The 19,988-nt window shown below is 56.9% G+C and overlaps 1 protein-coding gene across 1 annotated transcript; it reads right to left on the reverse strand.

The window, feature by feature from the left end:
* Positions 1-1,380: 1,380 nt before the first annotated feature.
* LYL1 (LYL1 basic helix-loop-helix family member) lies at positions 1,381-19,649 on the reverse strand. The gene is made up of 5 exons (XM_030545842.1): positions 19,400-19,649; positions 13,488-13,607; positions 4,116-4,533; positions 3,649-3,740; positions 1,381-2,264 (listed from the first exon to the last, which is right to left on the reverse strand). Exons 1-5 carry the CDS (start codon positions 19,434-19,436, stop codon positions 1,921-1,923), a joined length of 1,011 nt encoding a protein of 336 aa, XP_030401702.1. The 5' UTR covers positions 19,437-19,649; the 3' UTR covers positions 1,381-1,920.
* Positions 19,650-19,988: the final 339 nt, after the last annotated feature.

Raw genomic sequence — 19,988 nt, forward strand, 5'->3', positions numbered from 1 at the left:
CCCCCCCAGCTGGGGAGAGAACCCAGGAGTCCTGGCTCCTGCCCCACCCCCGCTGCCAGCTCGGACCACTAGCCCCCTTCCTGCCCTTCCCATAGCCCGTTGTCTCGGCCCTCCTGGGCGTGGGCTCAGGGCTAAACTCTGGGTGGGGGGAGGGACCCCCCCTCCCCTGGGCATCAATGGGGGGGCAGTTCTTGGTCACTGCTCCTCACCCAGCAGATCCTGACCCCCATCCTATGCCATCCCCGACCGCTTTCCTGCGTGTCCCCCCGCAGCCCCATCACCCACCCCCAGCTGTGCCCCCCCCGGAAGTGTGCAGGGCTGACTCAGCACCAACTACCCCCTGCGGCCAGGACCCCACCAGCCCAACGGCGCCAGGTGGAGCAACGGCTCCGCTACCGCAGGGCGGCCTTGCCGGGAATGGCCGGGGGGGGCTGCAGCCCCCCAGGGTGTCCCCACCCCCCAGCCCTGTGGGTGCCCCTCACTTCCCAACCTGCAGCCTTGGGCTTCCCCCCTCCCTCGCGCCCTGACGGTGCCCCTCACTCCCGATCTGCAGCCCCTGCTAGCCCAGCCCTGGCTCCCCCCAGCCCTGCCAGTGCCCCTCACTCCCGACCCACAGCCCTGGGCTTCCCCCACCTCCCAACTCTGCCGGCGCCCCTCACTCCCGGCCTGGTCTCCTTCCCCCCAGCCGGACTGGGCAGAACCTGGGGGCTGAGCTATTCTCGGTGGGGGCGGGGGGGTGTGTGACCAGACAGCAAGTGTGAAGAATCAGAAGGGGGGGGGTAGTAGGAGACTATATAAGAAAGACCCCAAAATTGGGACATCTGCTCACCCCCGTTTGGGGGTTCAGGGCAACCACCAGGGCTCCTTATATCTGTGTGCGCCCCTCCCCTCCACGCACAGCCAGCTGGGGGGCGGGGCTGGAAGCCTGGAATCCTCCCCCCGCATCTTCTACGGGCAGTGCTGGGCTCCACGCGGGAATTTTCATGGGCATCGCCCCTCCCGCACCCCCCGCTTTGCTTGACCAGAGGAGTCTTGGCTGGGGGGGGCTCTCCCCATTGCTGAGTCACCTCTGTCCCCAGCACCTGTGCCCTGCCTACAACCTCTGCCCTCCCCCCACCCACTGGCCCTGGATTCAAATTCCTGGGGCGGGTCCCCCAATGGTGCCACTATGGAGCCCCCCCCCGCCAGTCCAGGTGTGTGTCCAGGTGCTAAGACCTCCCCCAAGCTCCCCCCCTTGTGCACCGTCCCCCAAAAAGCCTTCCAGGAAACCCCCAACCTCTGCCCCATGGCTCCCCTCCCCCACACCCCGCCCCCCGTGTCCCCTCGCCCTGACTTCAGTGTCTCCACCCCCCACCCCCCCCCCAAGAACAAGGCTCAGGCTCTGCTGTGCGCACTTCGTGTTTCTTTCGCGGGCCGCGTGGCTACAGCCCCGACAGGGTTAAATTAAAAACCTCCCGACTCCCCTCCCCCAGCGCAGGCCAGGACCCCCCCAGACACGGGGCGGGGGGGGCACCCCAAAGTCCTGGGGGGGGTGTCTCCCACCCCAGCGCTGCTCGCTCCTGCGCCCTCTGGGCACGGGGGGCTTAGCCCCACCCCCAAGGGGTTAAAACACAGACCAGTCCACTTCAGGATGGGGGGGGCTCTTTGCCAATGGGGGGCATGTGGGGGGGTCTCTGGGGCTAGCTGGGGCGCTCCTCCCTTCACCTCAGCCCCCTACCATTTCCCACCCAGCGCCGACACGTCTCCTCGGGGGCCAGGAGCAGCTGAGACCGGACGAACTTCATCACATGGGCGGCTCCGCCAAAGTCCCAGCCCCCTTCGACACAGCGGGGCGGGCGGATCCCGGAGCCCCCCCTTGCAATGTGGGGGGCCGCCCCCTCCCAGTCCAGAATCACCCCCCAAATCCGGGGGGGGCAATCATCACCGGGCCTCCCCCGCGGCCGCGGCCCCCAGCAGAGTCCTGCGCTCCCGTTTGATGGGGCGGGGGGCGGGGGGCTCGGGGCCGGGCCCGGGCCGTGGGGCCGAGGCGGGCTCGGGGGCGGGGGCCGGGGCCAGGTCCGAGGCCTGGTCCCGCAGCAGCTGCCCCAGGAAGTTGATGTATTTCATGGCCAGGCGCAGGATCTCGTTCTTGCTCAGTTTCTTGTCGGGGGGGTGGGTCGGGATCAGTTTCCGCAGCTCCGCGAAGGCCCCGTTCACGTTCTGCTGCCGCCAGCGCTCCCGGCTGTTGGTGAACACGCGGCGGGCGACCTTGTGGGGCTGGTGCCCTGCGGGGGGAGCGACCGGCGCTGAGAGGCAGCCACCTCTGGGGGGGGCTATCCAGGGACCCCGGCCCCGCAGCGAGATGCAGCCACCTCTGGGGGGGGAGCATCCAGGACCCCCGGCCCGGCAGCGAGACGCAGCTACCTCGGGGGGCGGGGGGGTATCCAGGGCCCCGGCCCCGCAGCGAGATGCAGCCACCTCTGGGGGGGGAGCATCCAGGACCCCCGGCCCGGCAGAGAGACGCAGCCACCTCTGGGGGGGGGAGTATCCAGGACCCCGGCCCCGCAGCGAGATGCAGCCACCTCTGGGGGGGGGGGGAGTATCCAAGACCCCGGCCCCGCAGCGAGATGCAGCCATCTCTGGGGGGGGGCATTATCCAGGGACCCCTGGCCCGGCAGCGAGATGCAGCCACCTCTGGGGTGGGGGTATCCAAAGACCCCCGGCCTGGCAGCGAGATGCAGCCACCTCTGGTGGGGGGGGTATACAAGGACCCCTGGCAGGGCAATGAGAAGATGTGCAGCCTCTTCGGGGGTGGGGCCGGAGGCTGTGTAACAGCCACACGTAACACCACACTGGAGTTTAAAGCAGGGTGTCTGGGGACACTGGCCCCGTGTTTCCATGGTGAGTCTGAGCTGGGCTTTTCGAGTGTGGCATCAGCAGGGCCCTGCCCAGCATCGGGGCTGGGAGCCGGACGCCTGGGTTCTCTCCCCTGCTTTGGGCGGGCAGTGGGACAGGAGCTAGTGGTTGTGGGGTGGGGGAGCCCGGACGCCTGGGTTCTCTCCCCTGCTTTGGGCGGGCAGTGGGACAGGAGCTAGTGGTTGGTGGGTGGGGGAGCCCGGACGCCTGGGTTCTCTCCCCTGCTTTGGGCGGGCAGTGGGACAGGAGCTAGTGGTTGCGGGGTGGGGGAGCCCGGACGCCTGGGTTCTCTCCCCTGCTTTGGGCGGGCAGTGGGACAGGAGCTAGTGGTTGCGGGGTGGGGGAGCCCGGACGCCTGGGTTCTCTCCCCTGCTTTGGGCGGGCAGTGGGACAGGAGCTAGTGGTTGGGGGGTGGGGGAGCCCGGACGCCTGGGTTCTCTCCCCTGCTTTGGGCGGGCAGTGGGACAGGAGCTAGTGGTTGGGGGGTGGGGGAGCCCGGACGCCTGGGTTCTCTCCCCTGCTTTGGGCGGGCAGTGGGACAGGAGCTAGTGGTTGGGGGGTGGGGGAGCCCGGACGCCTGGGTTCTCTCCCCTGCTTTGGGCGGGCAGTGGGACAGGAGCTAGTGGTTGGGGGGTGGGGGAGCCCGGACGCCTGGGTTCTCTCCCTGGCTCTGGGAGAGGAGTGGGTCTAGTGGATGGGGGGCGGGGATCCCGGACGCCTGGGTCCCACCCCACCAGGGCGGGAGGCACTCACCATCCATGAGCTCGTGCTCCAGGTGGCTGGGCCGGCGCCTGAGGCGGCTGCTGGGGAAGAGGCTGAGGGAGCCGGAGGTGCCAATGTAGACGCTGAGGAGAGGGGCAGAGACATGGGGTGAGCGGCCGGGCGGGGGGGCACATGGCACCCTACGGGGGGCGGGGTCACCATGCAGCCCCGCCCTCTGTCAATCAGCCCCGCCCTGACACCCCCACCATGGCACATTAAAGCCATGCGGGGGGGAGGGTCACAGACCCCTAAATCTGCCCCATCCCCCACTCCACCTCTGGGTCTGACTCAGAGGATGGGGGCAGGAGAGGAGCGGGAGCGAGGGTCTGTTCTTGGGGTGCTGTGGGGGAGGGGTTACACCTCTCGGGCCCCGTGGGTGGGGGTGCGGTATTATCAGCCCTGAGCCTTCTTTCCCCCCCCCTCAAAACCCAACCAGCGCCCCGCCCCCCCGCACTTACCTGTTGAGGAAGGGGTGGGGGTGGTACTGCGGGGGCAGGAGCGGGCTCTGCAGGCCGGCGAGCGGCAGGGGGGCCGGGGTGGGTGCAGGGGGCAGGGCTGAGAGCTGCACCAGGGAGGGGATGGGGTGCAGGGCCGTCAGCTCGGTGGTGGGCACATCGGGGTGGGGCGGGCGCTTGCTGTGACCCAGGCTGATGACGGGGACGTCGGGGGGCAGCGGGGCAGGGGCTGGGGGGGGCGAGCTCCCCTTGGGGGCCGGGGGCGGGGTAGGGGGCGGGAGGGCTGGGGAGTGGCTAGCGGGCGAGTGGCTGGCAGGGGGTGACGGAGGGGGCAGGGGGCTGCAGGGGGACGGGGGAGTCCCCAGCTTCTCCATCATCTTCCAGGCGCGGTGCGGCGCCTCCGGCTGCGGCCAGGACTCATCTGCGGGGACAATACAGGTGGGGTGAGACCAAGGAGGGGGCCTGGTTCCTGGCCCCTCCCTGAACGCCCCCAGCCCGGTATCCCCCCCGTCCCTGATGGCTTGGACCAGGCCGGTATCCCTCCTCCCCCTCCACGCTGCTCCTGATCACACCATGTTTTTTAAGACAGGGAAATTGAGGCACGGTCCCTGGCCACCAGGCCCCGAGACTCCCGGAGCGATGGGGGCGTCGGCTGCTCCGTTCAGCAGCTGGACTGAAAGCCTGTAGCCTCTTCTGTCCACACATCTGCAGCCCAGCCCTTTAAACCGGATTAGATACACTGGTGCTAGATGCAGTGTGAACGGCTCTACTTCCGTATATGTTGGTTTGGGTCAAACCGACTGCCAAGTGCTAAACCTGATCTACCCAGCTCTGAGCCGGACACCCGCGCCCCAGAACTGAGCACGTTATAGCTGTTTGTGGTTCTCTGGCAAAGAAAAATCATTTGTCATTTCTGTGAATCCGGGAGCCAGAATCAGACCGGTTTCCGGCTGAATAAAGCGTTTCGCTTCGATTTTCAGCTTCTTTCCCCTCTTTTAAACCAAACCGAAGCGACCAAGGCGGTCCAGGGGCGGTTCGAACTGACCCGCTTCCTTTGGCAAAGCTCAAAACCTGCTTGGGGGAAAAGTGTCTCCCGGGGCCTCCCAGCGCCCAGGTAAGAAACCCCGTTTACATTCACCCCTTTGGCTAAGCGGCGGGGGCGGGGGTCGAACTCCCAGGTCTCTCTCTGTTGGTCCAATAACAGATTTTTACAAATCCCCCCCCCCGATCGTGGGACCAAGGCGCCCTGAGTCCCCTGGCTGGATGTAACCCGCCAGCCACACCTGCCCCAGCTCCCCTGACACCGCTCCGGCTGTCTCGTGTAGACAAGGCCTGGGTGAGCCGAGGCTCCAGCCCGCCTGCCGCTCCAGGGTCACGGAGCTGGTTTTTCAGCTCGGGCAGTTTTGGGGAAGGGGGATCCCGGGCCCGGCCTTCAGACTGAACTTGGCGTCTCCGCACGCGGCACTCATGGGGGGGGGTCGTTCACACTGGGGGTTTCTGGGGGGTTTCGTTCACACCGGGGTTACGGGGCGGGGTTTGGTTACACTGGGGTTACTGGGGGGGTGGTGTCATTCATACCCAGGGTTATGGGGGGTTCGTTCACACCGGGGTTACTGGGGGGGCGGGTTCGTTCACACCGGGGTTACGGGGCGGGGTTTGGTTACACTGGGGTTACTGGGGGGGTGTCATTCACACCCAGGGTTATGGGGGGTTCGTTCACACTGGGGCTACTGGAGGGGGTTGTTCACACCGAGAGTTACTGGGGGGGGCTGTTCACACCAGGGTTACTAGGGGGGAGTTGTTCACATCAGGGGTTACTGGGGGGGGTGGTTCACACCGGGGCTACGGGGGGGGGGGCAGGCTCTAACCCGCGGACCCAGTAACCTGCCGCGCCCAGTTTCGGGCTCCGAGGGGAGGGACCTAGAAGACGGGGACCCGGGCTGCCAGCGGAGGCAAAGCGGAGTGTCGGCCAGGTTTCCACTGACCGGAGCGTTATCGGAGCAGGGCTGATTTCTCCGGCTCAGAAACCGACATCGCGTCTGGAGTCCCCCCAGCAACGTCACTGCCGGGCAAAGGCGTTTGGTGGATGGTAGCGATCAAAGCCCCCTTGTGCCCGGCGCTGCACAGACCCGACCGACATCAGCTGGGCCAGGCGGGGGGAAATGGCCGCTGCGCTGACCCGGCTGCGGCAAACATCTGAGCCGCAGAGACAGACATGGAGGGAGCCTGGGCACCCAGGGAGAGTGTGTGTGTGTGTGTGTGTGTGTGTGTGTGTGTGTGTGTGTGTGTGTGTGTGTGTGTGTGTGTGTGTGTGTGTCCCGAGGTGATGTGTGTATGTTTCTGTGATGGAGTGTGTGCAGGTGCATAGGGTAGGTGTCTGAGGTTGTGTGTGTGTGTCCGAGGCGGTGTGTGTGTGTCTCTGTGTGTTCTGCCTGAGTGTGTGTGTGTGTACGTCCCAGACTGTGTGTGTGTGTATGTGTATGTGTCAGACTTCTGTGTGTGTGTTCCGCCTGAGTGGTGTGTGTGTGTCTGAGGCTGTGTGTGTGTGTGTGTGTGTGTGTGTGTGTGTGTGTGTGTGTGTGTGTGTGTCAGGCTGGGTGTGTGTACAGCACTGGACATTTTTCTATTTACTTTTAACTAGCATTGCAGTGACATTCCTCTGGGGGGCAGGGAAGGGTCCATCCAGCCCCCACCTGCCTACCCCCATTGACAGGGGCCAGACACACATACCCAGTGCACAGACACACCCATTGCTCACATACCATCACACACACACACACACTGCACAGACACAAACACGTGCCTGTACCTGATGGTGTCTGGAGCTGCGCACGGAGCTCAGCAAACAGCCAGTCACTGCACAGCCGTGAGGTCAAGGCAGTGTGAGGCCCTGCACACGCGGGTATTTGGTGCATGGCCAACCCCACCCAAGCCTACCGCAGGCCGCTGCAGCCCAGCTTCGTGTGGCTCACGCCCAGGTCATGCGTCCAGTTCCCAATCAGTGAACAACAACATCACAAATCTGCTGCTACCGGGCTGGGCCGTGGGCTGGTGCGTCCCAGCTGCCGGGGTCCCCCTGAGGTGCTTTCACATTTGTCTAGATGCGGTTTGTCCTGATGGCCACCACAAGACCAGCCGCCTTGCAGTAGACGGCCAAAAATACGGCCTCAAGTCGGCCATACCAACGAGATGCCCAACCCAGCTGAGTTGTTACACCAGCCATCTGACAACCACTCCAGGGAACCTGGTCCCACCATTTGGCCCTGCAAATGGGCCGAATCCAGCACGGGTGGAACACACACGGTACATGTGCATATGAAACTGCAGAACTACTAACCATAGTCTGTCACCCATCACTTAAATTGGACTCTGAACCACATGACCAGTGGATTGCTGATGTGATGCCGACTTTTTAAAAAGGCTCCAGAGGCGAACCTGGCAATTACAGGCTGGTGAGCCTAACATCAGTACCAGGCAAATTGGTTGAAACTATAGTAAAGAATAGAATTATCAGACACAGATGAGCACAGTTTGTTGTTGAAGAATCAACGTGGCTTTTGTAAAGGAAAAGTCACACCTCACTAATCTACTAGAATTATTTGATGGGCTCAACAAGGGGACAAGGGGGATCCAGTGGATATAGTGTACTTGGACTTCCAGAAAGCCTTTGACAAGGTCCCTCACCAAAGGCTCTTAAGCAAAGTCAGCTGTCATGAGCTAAGAGGGAAGCTTCTCTTGTGAATCAATGACTGGTTAAAAGACAGGAAACAAAGGGTAAGAATAAATGGTCAGTTTTCAGAATGGAGAGAGGTAAAGAGCAGGGCCCCCAAGGATCTGAACTGGGACCAGTGACGTTCAATATCTTCATAAATGATCTGGGGAAAGGGGTAAAGAGTGAGGTGGCAAAGTTTGCAGATGATACAAAATTACTCCAGAGAGTTAAGTCCCAGGCAGACTGCGAAGCGCTACAAAAGGATCTCTTGGAACTGGGTGACGGGGCAACAGAATGGTGGATGCCATTCGATGTTGATAAGTGAAATGTGTCACATTGCGAAAGATAATCCCAATCAGCCATACAAACAGACGGGGTCTCAATGAGCTGTTACCGCTCAGGAAGGAGAGTTTGGAATCACCGTGGATAGTTCTCCGAAAACAGCCGCTCGATGTGCAGGGCAGTCAAAAAACACCGACCAACCAACCAACCAACCAAAAGAACAATGTTAGGAAAGAGATAGCTAATAAGACAAAAAGTATCATAATGCCTCTATATAAATCCAGGGTCCGGCCCCCTCTTGAATCCTTCGTGCAGGTCTGGCTGTCCCAGCTCAATCAAGATATGTTAGCACTGGAAAAACTACAGAGAAGGGCAACAAACATGATTAAGGGGCTGAAACAGCTTCTGTAGGAGGAGAGATTAAAAAGTCCGGGACTGTTAATCTTAGACAAGAGATGACTAGGGGGATGTGATCAGTGTGGAGGAGGTGACTAAGGAAGTGCTATTTACCCCTTCAGCTAACACAAGGGTCACCCCAATGACATGAATCGGCAGCAGGTTTAAAACAAGGATAAGGCAGGATTTTGTCACACAACGCACAGTTAACCTGTGGAACTCCTTGCCAGAGGATGTTGTGAAGGCCAATAGTATAACTGGGTTCAAAAAAAGAATGAGATACGGTCATGGGGGATAGATCCAACAGTGGTTATTACTGAAGATGCTCTGGGTGTCCCTGGCCTCTGATGGCCAGAAGTTGGGACTGGGTGACAGGGGCTAGATCACTGCATAATTGTCCTGTTCTGTCCACTCCCCCGGAAGCACTTGGCACTGGCCACTGTCGGAAGACAGGACAATGGGCTAGATGGACCATTGGTCTGACTCCTGTAACCGTTCTAATGTACATACGTTGGCACACCCACAAACACACCCACCCACCCATGTGCCCATACACCCAGCCACATACTGTACAGGGATTCATCTACACCAGACACCACGTCCCCCCAACAGCCACCACAGCAAAAGCTCAGGAAAACAGCCAGGAGTGACTCTGCCCGAGCGTGCCCAGTACCCCCCAGGAGTGACTCTGCCCGAGCGCGCCCAGTACCCCCTGGAGTGACTCTGCCCGAGCGTGCCCAGTACCCCCTGGAGTGACTCTGCCCGAGCAGGGCCAGTACCCCCTGGAGTGACTCTACCTGAGCATGCCCGGTACCCCCTGGAGTGACTCTACCTGAGCGTGCCCAGTACCCCCTGGAGTGACTCTGCCCGAATGTGCCCAGTACCCCCTGGAGTGACTATACCCGAATGTGCCCAGTACCCCCTGGAGTGACTCTACGTGAGCGTGCCGAGTACCCCCTGGAGTGACTCTACCCAAGCAGGGCCAGTACCCCCTGGAGTGACTCTACCTGAGCGTGCCCAGTACCCCCTGGAGTGACTCTACCTGAGCGTGCCCAGTACCCCCTGGAGTGACTATACCCGAATGTGCCCAGTACCCCCTGGAGTGACTCTACCCAAGCAGGGCCAGTACCCCCTGGAGTGACTCTGCCCGAGCATGCCCAGTACCCCCTGGAGTGACTATACCTGAGCGTGCCCAGTACCCCCTGGAGTGACTCTACCTGAGCGTGCCCAGTACCCCCTGGAGTGACTCTGCCCGAGCATGCCCAGTACCCCCTGGAGTGACTATACCTGAGCGTGCCCAGTACCCCCTGGAGTGACTCTGCCCGAGCATGCCCAGTACCCCCTGGAGTGACTATACCTGAGCGTGCCCAGTACCCCCTGGAGTGACTATACCTGAGCGTGCCCAGTACCCCCTGGAGTGACTCTGCCCGAGCGTGCCCAGTACCCCCTGGAGTGACTATACCCGAATGTGCCCAGTACCCCCTGGAGTGACTCTACCCAAGCAGGGCCAGTACCCCCTGGAGTGACTCTGCCCGAGCATGCCCAGTACCCCCTGGAGTGACTATACCTGAGCGTGCCCGGTACCCCCTGGAGTGACTCTATCTGAGCGTGCCCAGTACCCCCCAGGAGTGACTCTACCCGAGGGGGGCCAGTACCCCCCCTGGAGTAATTGTACCCGAGCGGGGCCAGTACCCCCTGGAGTAATTATACCCGAGCAGGGCCAGTACCCCCTGGAGTGACTATACCCGAGCGTGCCTGGTACCCCCTGGAGTGACTCTACCTGAATGGGGCCAGTACCCCCAGGAATGACTAAACCCGAGCGGGGCCAGTACCCCCTGGAGTGACTCTACCCAAGCAGGGCCAGTACCCCCTGGAGTGACTGTACCCGAGCACCTTTTAGTACCTTTTCTGGAGTAAGTACCTCTCAGAGTAAGGTCAGTTCTAGCCTGGAGTGACTATCCCTGAGGAAGCCGCCAGCCGCCTCCAGGGACACCATCCTGGCCTATCAGAGACTCATAGACTGGAAGGGACCTCGAGAGGTCATAGAGTCCAGTCCCCTGCCCTCATATCAGACTCCTTGCACAGAGATTGGGGATTCCTGGTACCATTCTCGTACCAGTCCTGCTGGCACCTGGGTTTCCCCAGGAAGTGGCCACGTGAAGCCCTGCCACACCCCTCTGGGCGGCTGGAGTCTGATCAGTGAGGAGCAGGTGGCTCCAGTGATCTGCTGGGTCTCAGCCTGTTTCCTCCCGGGAAGATGACAGAACCTTGTCAGCAACGGCACACCCAGCATACCCTGGGCACAGAGAAGGGAAGGACTGTGAGTCCAGGACACAGTCATAGAATCACAGAATAGCAGGGTTGGAAGAGACCTCAGGAGGTCACCTAGTCCCACCCCCTGCTCAAAGCAGGACCAACCCCAACTAGATCATCCCAGCCAGGGCTTTGTCAAGCCGGGCCTTAAAACTCTCTAAAGATGGAGACTCCACCACCTCCCTAGGTGACCCATTCCAGTGCTTCACCATCCTCCTCATGTATCCTAATATCCAACCTAAACCTTCTCCAAGGCAACTTGAGACCATTGCTCCTTGTTCTGTCATCTGGTACCACTGAGAACAGCCGAGCACCATCCTCTTTGGAACCCCCCCCCTTCTGGTAGCTGAAAGCAGCTATCAAATCCCCCTTGATTCTTCTCTTCTGCAGACTAAACCAGCCCAGTTCCCTCAGCCTCTCCCCATAAGTCATGTGCACCAGCCCCTTAATCATTTTCACTGCTCCCCCCACCAAATCTACCCTCCTAGACCCTACCCTACCCCCAGAGCTGGGGATAGAACCCAGGAGTCCTGATTCCCAGCCCTCCCTGCTCTAACAAGTAGATCCCACTCCTCTCCCAAAGCTGTGGATACAACCCAGGAGTCTTGAATAAGCCCCTGGGATGCCTGACTCCACTCCCTTCTGTCTCATAGTGTGGAGATTTGAGGCTCACAGAATCATAGCAACGTGGGGTTGGATGAGCCCTCCAGAGTTCATCAAGTCCATCCCCCTGCGCTGAGGCAGGACAAGGTAAACCTAGACCATTTCTGCCAGGTGCATGTCCAAGCAGTTCTTAAAATCCTCCCTGACGGTGATCCCACAGCCTCCCCCGCTCGCCTGGTCCAGAGCTGAACTCCCCCGAGAACTAGAAAGTTTTTCCTAATAGCTGATCTGCATCTCCCCTGCTGCAGATGAAGCCCATTGCTTCTTGTCCTACTTCTGCGGCCATGGAGAACAGTTGGCCCCCGTCCTCTCCCATGTAACATATTTGAGGATCTTCTCAGGTCCCTGCTCAGTTGACTTTTTTTCAGGACTAAACAGGCCCCGGTTTTTTAGCTTTTCCTCAATGGTCAGGTTTTCTAAACCTTTGATCATGTTCACGACTCTCCTGTTTGTCCCCGTCTTTCCTGACGTTGGTGCCCACGTCACCTCCGAACTCACGCAAACCATGTTGTCTCAAAGGGGCTAAAATAGCCAGTTTAAATCCTGTGCCCAGACTGGGCAGCGCCTAGTACCACGTGTCACGGAATCACTGGGCGATGCTCTGGAACTGCTCCCCACCAAGCCAGTCAGGACTTTGGGGAGCCTCCTCTCCCTTGGAGCAGACTTGTTCAGGGCAAGAAGCTCCCACGGCTTCACCTCCTGGGTCTCTCCTTGGAGCATTCAGCATCCTCTGCCCCTCCGTGCGCTTCCCACAGCGAGTCCCCCCCAGCGGGGTCCTGGGGAAGCCACAGGGTCCTGTACCCCCACTTCGCAGTCAGACGTGACTCTCAGCCAGCCAGTAACACAGAGGTTTATTCGATGACAGGAACAGGGTCTAAAACAGAGCTTGTAGATACAGCGAACCGGACCCCTCAGCCGGGTCCATTCTGGGGGGCAGTGAGCCAGACCCCCCCACGTCTGCACTTCACTCCTTGACCCCAGCCAGCTCCTGACTAACAACCCCTCCCAGCCGCTCTTCCTCTGCTCAGCCCCTTTCCCGGGCCAGGAGGTCACCTGATCCCTTTGTCTCCAACACCTTCAGCTGGCACCTTTGCAGGGGAGGGGCCCAGGCCATCAGTTGCTAGGAGACAGAGGGTCAGGCATTTAGGTGCACTGGCCCTTTGCTCTGCCAGATACTTAAGAACTGCCATGGGGACACTGAGGCACCAACACAGTATTCAGAGAAAACATTAAGAACATTCCCAGTACGTCACACCACACGACACCTAATAAACACGGTGCCCAACCAAATTCATGATCCATCTTTTTGTAAAATTCACAGTCACAGCATTTTACAACTCGTGAATTTCACGGTGCCAGATCATTAACTCTGAAATGTCACGGGGGGTGTCACAAAGCATGAATACGTATTTCAAAATGGCATCATATATACATGCAACGCTAGCATTTCTCAAACAGGGGTCCTGACCCAAAAGGCTAGTAGGAGGGGTCAGGGTATTGTCATCCTCCCTTCTGTGCTGCTGCTGGCGGCGAAGCTGCCTTCAGAACTGGGCTCCCGGCCATCAGCTGCCGCTCTCCCACCGCCCAGCTCTGAAGACAGCACAGAAGTAAGGATGGCATCCCGTGACTCCCCTCCCCCAGAGTAGCCTTGTGACTCCCTTTTGGGTCGGGACCCCCAGCTTGAGAAATGCTGCCTGTAGCATAGGGTAAAAGTACACAAAAGAGCAGATTTCCTGGGGGAGACCAGATTTCACAGCCTGTGATGTGTTTTTCACAACCATGAATTTGGTAGCACCCTACTAATAAATAATATACAGCACCCAGCACAGTGGGGCCCTGTGCCAGGCCTGGTGCCCCGTCCCAGGCCTGGGGCCCCTAGGTGCTACCATAATACACCTAATAAATACACTTAGCCCCAATAGGCCAAGTCACTGAACAAATCACATTGATTTCTAAAGAATAAAATACAATCCCACACTCGCTCCTCATCTGATCTGCAATTGCAGGACCTGTCAAGAGTTTATTTCCAGGCAGTTCCACTGCACATTGGTCCTGATCCAATCCCCAGGACATATTTCCCTCTCTAGTTGCATCTCCCGGCCTCATGGTGTTTCTCAAAGGGAAGGCAACTGAAATCAGCAAAAGAGAGAAAAAGAAAAAAACAACCAATGTTCCGTTTCATGTGGCTGACACCATCTTTTGTCTGGGTGGCGGGGCGATGAAAACGCAGTGAAATAGAGGAAATGGGTTTTGAAAATGCCTTTTCAAATCGATGCAATCTGAGGCAACGTCCAGCCCGATTTGTTTACCGCCCCTGCCACCAGACAAAACCCAGAATAAGAGCTCATTTTCCACAAAAATAATGTACAAGTAGCTAGTTTTTCCAGAAGCAATTGCAGCTGATGGTTGCCAGTGGATTGTTTCTGGTTACTTTGGTTAAATCCGCCTCTGGGCCCAGCAGAGACTGAATTCCCCTGATTCTGCGGCCATGATCACAAGGGACGGAGGGGGGGGGGGGCTGAATGAAAGAAGAAAGTCACCCAGGGTGGATCTCTGACCCAACACAGTGACTGTGACCTTGGACAAATGTGAGCCCTGGCCATAGCTTGGCGACTAATGCGAGCCGCTCATTACAAAAACTGGAAGGAAATTTGTGTGTGTGCATGTGTGTGTCGGTGTTTATGTTATAACTACACAGACATTTTATAAGGCAGAACCTCAGCTAGAGTGTATCCTCAGGGCTCCTTGAATCATGGCATTATGAAAAGGTAGTGACCTGTCCCCATATAGCTTCAAAACCACATTGAATTATTACCTTACAATCTGTTATATTATATAGACAGTATGATAGTTTTGCCACTGATTTCAATGGAACTGTGCTTTAATTCTATCTATCTATCTATCTATCTATCTATCTATCTATCTATCTATCTATCTATTCCCATACACTTTCTTTCTTTCTTTCCCCATCCACCCCATCTATCTATCTATCTATCTATCTATCTATCTATCTATCTATCTATTGACACAAAAATATTTCAAACTAAATGTACTAAATATAAATAAATACAAATATAATATTTATATAAGATGCATATCTGTTTCATACATATTATTACAGACTAATATAATATATAATTATATATATTAATTATATATATAGATCATATGTGTGTATATTATCTATATAGATAGATATCATTATACACAAATAACATATATACATCTTGTATAAAATGTATATTATGGTGTATATCTGTGTATAAATTACAGTGTTATTATACAGGAATGAATCTATAGATATATTATATAAAATGCACATGTCCGTGCACTGTGTGTATAGATCACACAGCATTACAAGTCTTTGTCCACACACTGCAGGTAACACACGGACAGCACAGTGTGTATAGATCACACAGCATTACAGCTCTCTGTCCACACACTGCAGGTAACACACGGACATGCACTGTGTGTATAGATCACACAGCATTACAGCTCTCTGTCCACACACTGCAGGTAACACACGGACAGCACTGTGTGTATAGATCACACAGCATTACAGCTCTCTGTCCACACACTGCAGGTAACACACGGACAGCACTGTGTGTATAGATCACAGAGCATTACAGCTCTCTGTCCACACACTGCAGGTAACACACGGACAGCACTGTGTGTATAGATCACACAGCATTACAGCTCTCTGTCCACACACTGCAGGTAACACACGGACATGCACTGTGTGTATAGATCACACAGCATTACAGCTCTCTGCCCACACACTGCAGGTAACACACGGACATGCACAGTGTGTATAGATCACACAGCATTACAGCTCTCTGTCCACACACTGCAGGTAACACACGGACATGCACAGTGTGTATAGATCACACAGCATTACAGCTCTCTGCCCACACACTGCAGGTAACACACGGACAGCACTGTGTGTATAGATCACACAGCATTACAGCTCTCTGTCCACACACTGCAGGTAACACACGGACAGCACTGTGTGTATAGATCACACAGCATTACAGCTCTCTGTCCACACACTGCAGGTAACACACGGACATGCACAGTGTGTATAGATCACACAGCATTACAGCTCTCTGCCCACACACTGCAGGTAACACACGGACATGCACAGTGTGTATAGATCACACAGCATTACAGCTCTCTGTCCACACACTGCAGGTAACACACGGACATGCACAGTGTGTATAGATCACACAGCATTACAGCTCTCTGCCCACACACTGCAGGTAACACACGGACAGCACTGTGTGTATAGATCACACAGCATTACAGCTCTCTGTCCACACACTGCAGGTAACACACGGACATGCACAGTGTGTATAGATCACACAGCATTACAGCTCTCTGCCCACACACTGCAGGTAACACACGGACAGCACTGTGTGTATAGATCACACAGCATTACAGCTCTCTGCCCACACACTGCAGATAATAACACACGGACATGCACAGTGTGTATAGATCACACAGCATTACAGCTCTCTGTCCACACACTGCAGGTAACACACGGACAGCACTGTGTGTATAGATCACACAGCATTACAGCTCTCTGTCCACACACTGCAGATAATAACACACGGACATGCACAGTGTGTATAGATCACACAGCATTACAGCTCTCTGCCCACACACTGCAGGTAACACACGGACAGCACTGTGTGTATAGATCACACAGCATTACAGCTCTCTGTCCACACACAGCAGATAATAACACACGGACATGCACAGTGTGTATAGATCACACAGCATTACAGCTCTCTGCCCACACACTGCAGGTAACACACGGACAGCACTGTGTGTATAGATCACACAGCATTACAGCTCTCTGCCCACACACTGCAGGTAACACACGGACAGCACTGTGTGTATAGATCACACAGCATTACAGCTCTCTGCCCACACACTGCAGGTAACACACGGACAGCACTGTGTGTATAGATCACACAGCATTACAGCTCTCTGTCCACACACTGCAGATAATAACACACGGACAGCACTGTGTGTATAGATCACACAGCATTACAGCTCTCTGCCCACACACTGCAGGTAACACACGGACAGCACTGTGTGTATAGATCACACAGCATTACAGCTCTCTGCCCACACACTGCAGATAATAACACACGGACATGCACAGTGTGTATAGATCACACAGCATTACAGCTCTCTGTCCACACACTGCAGGTAACACACGGACAGCACTGTGTGTATAGATCACACAGCATTACAGCTCTCTGTCCACACACTGCAGATAATAACACACGGACATGCACAGTGTGTATAGATCACACAGCATTACAGCTCCCTGCCCACACACTGCAGGTAACACACGGACAGCACTGTGTGTATAGATCACACAGCATTACAGCTCTCTGTCCACACACTGCAGGTAACACACGGACATGCACAGTGTGTATAGATCACACAGCATTACAGCTCTCTGTCCACACACTGCAGATAATAACACACGGACATGCACAGTGTGTATAGATCACACAGCATTACAGCTCTCTGCCCACACACTGCAGGTAACACACGGACAGCACAGTGTGTATAGATCACACAGCATTACAGCTCTCTGCCCACACACTGCAGGTAACACACGGACAGCACTGTGTGTATAGATCACACAGCATTACAGCTCTCTGTCCACACACTGCAGATAATAACACACGGACATGCACAGTGTGTATAGATCACACAGCATTACAGCTCTCTGTCCACACACTGCAGGTAACACACGGACAGCACAGTGTGTATAGATCACACAGCATTACAGCTCTCTGTCCACACACTGCAGGTAACACACGGACAGCACTGTGTGTATAGATCACACAGCATTACAGCTCTCTGTCCACACACTGCAGGTAACACACGGACATGCACAGTGTGTATAGATCACACAGCATTACAGCTCTCTGTCCACACACTGCAGGTAACACACGGACAGCACAGTGTGTATAGATCACACAGCATTACAGCTCTCTGTCCACACACTGCAGGTAACACACGGACATGCACAGTGTGTATAGATCACACAGCATTACAGCTCTCTGTCCACACACTGCAGGTAACACACGGACATGCACAGTGTGTATAGATCACACAGCATTACAGCTCTCTGTCCACACACTGCAGGTAACACACGGACATGCACAGTGTGTATAGATCACACAGCATTACAGCTCTCTGCCCACACACTGCAGGTAACACACGGACAGCACAGTGTGTATAGATCACACAGCATTACAGCTCTCTGTCCACACACAGCAGATAATAACACACGGACATGCACAGTGTGTATAGATCACACAGCATTACAGCTCTCTGCCCACACACTGCAGGTAACACACGGACATGCACAGTGTGTATAGATCACACAGCATTACAGCTCTCTGTCCACACACTGCAGGTAACACACGGACAGCACTGTGTGTATAGATCACACAGCATTACAGCTCTCTGTCCACACACTGCAGGTAACACACGGACAGCACTGTGTGTATAGATCACACAGCATTACAGCTCTCTGCCCACACACTGCAGGTAACACACGGACAGCACTGTGTGTATAGATCACACAGCATTACAGCTCTCTGTCCACACACAGTAGATAACACGTTTCGCTCTGTCTAATAACGGTGCAGACACAATATTCCTGCACACACAATCCAGGCCCACGTGCAGTCAGAGCCGTAACGCTTTGAAGTGTCACTAAACCAGCAGCGAGGGAGGGACCTTCGCATCCCCCGAAGCCGATGGTTACAAACATTTCGATCCTCGCTAATTCATTGCCCCGGGAACGTGACAGGTTCCGAGGAACGTGGGGAACCCCGCGCCGGGGGGACCCGGCGAGATAAAACTGACCAGCTTAGGAGCCCCCCGCAGATCCTCTCGGAATCACGCGAGTTAAAAACGGGGGATTTTGAATGCGGCTGGAAGCGCGGGGATTGATCCAAACCTCGGGACTCGCCGGCAGAACAACCCCAATTAACACATGAAACGGGGGAGGAATTTCTCGCCCAATTCACGCACCCGCAGGCGCTTCTGTTCTGCTCAGTTCCCGATGTATCGAATTTCGAAACAAACCCGCGTGGGGACAAAGATCCGACCAGGTCGCGTTTGAGCCTTTGCTCCTGGCCAGATTTCCGCCGCGGGCCCATTCTCCCAGCAGGTGCTAAGAACAATCAGCTCCCGAAACTCACCGCTGAGCCGGAGCAGAAGCAGCGCCCGAAATACACCGAGGCCAGGGACAATGTTCCCTGCCGGGCCGGCTGGAGGGGCACGGAGCTGCCCGTGAGACAGGACGGGGAACATTAAACCGCGGCGCGTTTCCCAAACCCGCCTCGGAGAGCAGGAAACCTCCCGCTTTCTTCGGGTTTTAGCTCAAGTTGCCAACAAACAACTCCCCAGAGAAAGGGGGAAGCAGCCCCGGGAGCTCGAAGGCCTCAGCGCAGAGGGGGATTTATTTTTTTGGGGGAGGTGTTGTTTAAATAACCCCAAAGGTCCCGTATTTCAACTCTCCACCCTTCGCCGCTTGGATTTGGGGCACCGGCTCCAAGCGATTCCCGTTTGAGCTACAGGAACAGGCCCCAAACTTGCCCCCTGAAATGCACAACCCCGCACCAGCCCCAGGGTAACCCCCCCTGAACAGCTCTCGGCAAAACCACCCGATCTTGCCCCCTCCCTCCACGAACGATCCTTCCCACCCCGCCAGCCAATTACCCTGGGAGCAGGTGGCTCGCTGGGATGTGCCCCACATTCCCCCCCCCTCGCTGAGGCTGACCCCTGGAGGGGTGCGGGGGCCGGGCCCCAGGACGGTGAAGGAGGGAGCCCCGAGAAGCGAGCGCGCCCCTAGCTGGGCCGGGCGCCCCGGGACGCGCCTTACCCCACAAGTGGGCCACATGCTCGTTCCCGGCCACCATGCGCAGGGTCCATGGCCTGGGGCGGGAGTCTCCGTCTCCTCGGCGGGTGCTAGGGTGAAAATTTGGGGTTCTTTGGGGGGGGTTGGAGTCAAATAGGCTGAAGCGTCTTTCCCGGCCTCAGCTCCCCCCCATCTTACTTGCCAGCCCCCCTCGCCCACACAAGCCACCGCTCGCTCTGGGGCCACTAAGATTTGAAGAAGTCTGATCCACGCCCCCGCCCCCCCCCGCCCCAGCGAGAGGTTTCCTGCTCGTTGGACTGGGGATGTAGCTGCTGCTGGCAGATAAGAGGCAAAGGGCCGCCTGTGCCGGGCTGATAAGGAAACCCAGAGTCAGACGCAACCTAACGGGAGACTTGGAATGAAAACAAGAGGAAACCGGAGCGGTGGAACATAACCCACAAACAGGAGCGTTCACAGGGGGAGCTGGGAGGCTGCTCGCTCCTGACACGGCTGCAAACCATAATAACCTCGGATCTGGGGAAAGGGACCCCCCCGGCCCGGCCCGATTTGGGGGTTCCCTAAAGGCACTGGGCGCCCCGCCTCGCTCCAGAGT

The sequence above is a fragment of the Gopherus evgoodei genome, unplaced genomic scaffold (genome assembly GCF_007399415.2).
Source record: "Gopherus evgoodei ecotype Sinaloan lineage unplaced genomic scaffold, rGopEvg1_v1.p scaffold_40_arrow_ctg1, whole genome shotgun sequence".
Taxonomy (NCBI): domain Eukaryota; kingdom Metazoa; phylum Chordata; order Testudines; family Testudinidae; genus Gopherus; species Gopherus evgoodei.